Source organism: Cariama cristata, unplaced genomic scaffold (assembly GCF_000690535.1).
Source record: "Cariama cristata isolate BGI_N322 unplaced genomic scaffold, ASM69053v1 scaffold11657, whole genome shotgun sequence".
Lineage (NCBI taxonomy): Eukaryota > Metazoa > Chordata > Aves > Cariamiformes > Cariamidae > Cariama > Cariama cristata.
The window spans coordinates 1-4127 of record NW_009624984.1 but is presented as its reverse complement, the minus strand read 5'-3'; the positions used below and the strand labels follow the sequence as shown (position 1 = coordinate 4127).

General features: G+C 51.4%; 1 protein-coding gene across 1 annotated transcript in view; it reads right to left on the bottom strand.

The window, feature by feature from the left end:
* The window catches only part of ITGA11 (integrin, alpha 11), a gene marked incomplete at both ends in the record, with an annotated part of 26484 nt that extends 24614 nt beyond the window's left edge, over positions 1-1870 (bottom strand). Inside the window, one exon of the mRNA XM_009703425.1 lies at positions 1761-1870. Within this exon, the coding sequence (XP_009701727.1) occupies positions 1761-1870 (110 nt within the window). The remainder of the gene's footprint in view (positions 1-1760) is intronic.
* Between the last annotated feature and the right edge of the window lie 2257 nt (positions 1871-4127).

Sequence of the window (4127 nt, the reverse complement as noted above, 5' to 3'; positions counted from 1 at the left end):
CTGCCTACCCCAGCCATGACTCCACTTCGGGGGGCAAAGCTGCTCCCCGCGACCCAGCGCTCCCCCTTTGCTGCTTTGGCCGAGAAGCAAACTGAGAAGGAGGAAATTGGGCAATTAATGGTAAAACTAGGGGGTTGGTTTCTTTGCCTGTGGCCTTTGGAAGTTTTTTTACTGAGGCTTAAACCAAGGGGAGGCTCAGAAACTGGGATCCACAACCCAGAGCTCAGCCTGATGCTGAGCAGCTTCCAACACCCCCTGGCCTCTGCCCTCCACCGCCCGGCTGCAGCCCCGGCTCTCCCCCCCGCACCCCCAGCTCGCTTCAACCCGCTGCCTGCATGCACGCCGCAGCGAACCCAGAGAAAAAAAGGGGCTTTAGCCCACGTTATAAATCCTCCAGGATCCCGGCTGCAGAGGCTGACGCCCTGCTGTCCTGCTCTGGTACCCAGGTACCCTACACCTGCGACCACAGCTCTGTGATGGGGCGGGGGAGGCTCCTGTGCCTGCTGCCCGCTCGGTGTGCGAAGGGCAGGGGCAGAGCCCCTGTCCCGTGTCAGCTCGTGCTTTTTCCACGCTACGGTCATCTCTGCGGCACACTCGCTGTCAGCTTGGCCTCCCCCCACGGCAGCTACACCTCTGATTTTACTCAAATGGCCTCAGTGGATTGTGCTAACTAGACAAGTTAATTGGGGAAAAAATAAAATAGGATGTGCTCATGGAACCCATCTTTTCATTTGAAACTCGTTTCCAATGGAAAAAAGATTGCTTTTTAGCGAGATTCAAATTTACACACACAGGAGATTTATTTCCGTGAAGAATCTCAATGTTCTCCCAGTAAATAACACAAAAAAGGAAAAAAGGAAACAACGTTTAAAAAAATTAAAAGATGTGGAGCCAATCAATCAAATATTGCAGACGATCCAAATTTCCTCCTCTCTTATCAGCTCTGGTAGAAACCCAGGATAGTTCAGATTCATAATGATGAAAAATAAAGTGAGAACAGCTGCTCCAGTGTTGTTAAAAAATCCCAGACCTTGCCCCCAAACCCCAGCGATGCTCCTCAGGACCATGAGAAAGTCCCTGGCTCTCACATTCCCCGCTGAGACAGGGACATGCGTGTCGGGTGTCCCACTCTGGGCAGCAAAGGGGATTTGTCCCACCCGTGCCTCGCCCTGTCCCGACCTGGGGAGAGCATGTCCCGATATCGCGATATTGTGCTGTCGGCATGGCTGGACCAGCCAGAAAAACCCCGAGAAAGAGCTCGCTCCTTCCATCCAGGGAGATGGGATTGGGACATCTGCGGGACCGGAGCACCCCTGGGGTCTCTGCTCCCGCGACAGCAGCGATGGGGCCCGGGGGTGGTGGGGGTGGGTGATAACTCCCCAAATACCAAAGCCGCGGGTGCTGGGAGTCAAACGTGCCTGTGCCCCGGGAACCCGCTGCGGTGGGCACGTCGTCCGAGCATCCCCTGGCAAGGGAACGCAGACACCGCCTAGTCAGGTATTTGCTAGTGGGACCATTATCCATTGCCAAATTTATCCTGGTCATTTAATAAAACAGTTTAAGCTATATTAAATAAACTTTATTCTGATTTGTGTGGTTTTACCCTAACGTTGCTTAAAACTCAGCACCAGGAGTAACGTGAACACCTGAAATAATTCCTTATCTAAAAATCCTCCTGAAACATGCAGTCCTCACGCTGTTGGGGACAATCTGTGTTAAAAAGGCCCCGTTCCCCTCGCTGCCCCGCGGGTGTGCAGTACCTAGGTTGAGTTTGGTGCAGTTGCTGTGGGTGTCGCTGGTCACTGGGCACTTGTAGACATCTCCCGTCTTCTGCTGGCCGTTGGTTTCGTAGGGAGCTCCCACCACCAGCCTGCGGGAAAGAGAGGTCCATCAGCGCCCAGAAGCTGGATGGGAGGTGTGGGAACAAACCCACAGCCACCGCCGGAGGGGAACCCCCATCCTGGGAAAAAGGATTCCCCAGCCCAAGTGCCCAGGTCGTGGTTTGAGAGGTGTCAGGAGAGGGTCCCTTGCTGGGGGGATGCCGTCGTTGCCCCGACCCGGCTCGGTGCAAGCAACAAAAGCATTATTATTTTGATTTCCCCTTCCCACGACAGCAGGCAGCAATAAGCCGGGGACAGTGACTCACGGCTGCTTGGAAGTAATGCCCATCAGATGCAACGGGGATGAACAATTGCCTGGCAGCGAGCAAGGTCTGCAAAACCATCTGACAGCGAGGGACCCCCATCACCACCCCTTGGCACCAGCACCAGGATGGCACCGAAACCCTCAGCATCCACCTGAGGATCCCACGGTGGGCACGGCTGGCCCTGGGAAGCGGGGGACAGAGGTGTCCCTGCTCACTGCTGCTTAAGGTAGGAACCTTCTCATGCCAAGAGTGTCTTCAGGACACGGATGTGTCGAAAGAATCCTGCCTAGCAATACCCGATTGAATAGCAAGGAGCTGGTATAGCAGTAACAGCAGCTCACAATGGGATCCACAAGGAATTAGGCCCACTACAAAGCTGACGAAGTGAGTTCCCAGGAGTTTGGCTCCAACCTGGGGTTCACCCGCGAGCAGTCCGGAGCCATACCCTCAGCCCAGCACCGGGTGAGGACGTTGGGCATCTATCTGTTCTTTAAAATCAGAGGAGCTGATAAAAACACATGCACCCACCAAGGGTGCAGGCCAGTAGTCAGGATCTATCTGGGACATCGCAAGCATTTTTCTCACTTTTTTTTTGAGGATTTGACCAGAATAGTACAAAACAGCAACCCAGAGGAGGAGGAGAGCAGGATCTGAGGAATTTGACCATTCCTTCCAGGCTAGTTCAAAAATGCTCCCAACCATGAGTTATGGATGTCTTCTGCTCCCAATGTGTTAGCCCAAAATAAATCTGCTCCATTGCTTTTTTTGCCTTCAGAATCCTACCGGTGGATGCAACCGTCCAAGTCCGGATCGGCAGATAAACAGGGTCGCTTTTGTTCTGCACCGCCCTACCCAGCAGCTGGCAAAGCGACCGTCCCCAGCACAGATGTTCCCTGTTAGACCAGAAATGGTCATTTTTAAAAAAAATGCCGCTTCTACAAAGACACTAAACATTCATTCTTTTATTCCATCGCTATAAAACGGAATTGCTCACCAAATTAAAAGCTCCAAAACCTAAGCAGCGTTTAAGGATTCTCATGGAAATACTTCCTGTCTTACAGCTTACGAGGAGATTAATTAGGGGAACACAATAACCATCTGGAGCCGTCCTCAATGGCATCCAGAAGCTCAGGGAAGTCTGGTACCTTTGCCCTGACCTGTACAAGGAGTTTGCTCGTGTCCCTCTGCCCCACCATCAATGCCCGTTTGCTCATGGTCAGAGAGGGAAAGAAGGTGGAAGATGTGAAATGTAGTGAAAGGATGCAGGAGAGGGAGAGAAAAAGTCCTTGAAGATGGAAAGAAAGAAAGGTTGAGACATCTCAGAAGGTGATGTTCTCATTTTTTAATTCTTAATTCCCAAAGAAGAATTTAACATAAATGGGATTTAACATGGACTTCTCAGAGCAGCTCCACCTGGGTGTGCACCCCCCCACCCCTGCAGGGAATCCTATCTAGGACCTTCCCATTAATTAATATTCACATATTAATAGTATCACACTACTAATCCATTACCAAACATTCCCGAACACCAGCGGTTATTAGGTCAAAGCATTTCTTTCAAACGCAAGATGATGACGAGGGCAAACCACCCATGCCCCCAGTTCCCCAGCCCTACGTCAGGGCTGGAAGCTCAAAGAAAGCCCAAATATTTACAGCCACTGCCATGAATGCAAAGGGGTAGCGAGGCTCCTGAAACCAGAATTCTTGTCTCCCAAAGACAATGGCATTGTTTTCCCTTTTCGGTTAAATTTAAACGATTAATTAGCCGAAGCTGTCAAATCCTCACGGAAAGTTGGCAGCTTGGGAAAAGGCTTTTCCAGCTGTTGGAAAGGTGCCGGTCGCAGGGATGCTCTAAGCGTTCCCTGACGTCGGCTGTCAGAGATGCTACTCTACTCACCAGCTCGCAGGTTGCTTACAAACCCCTTCCTCTACTTTGTGGTTTGCAAACCTCTGCTCTAAACATGACTTTTCATTTTTTTCT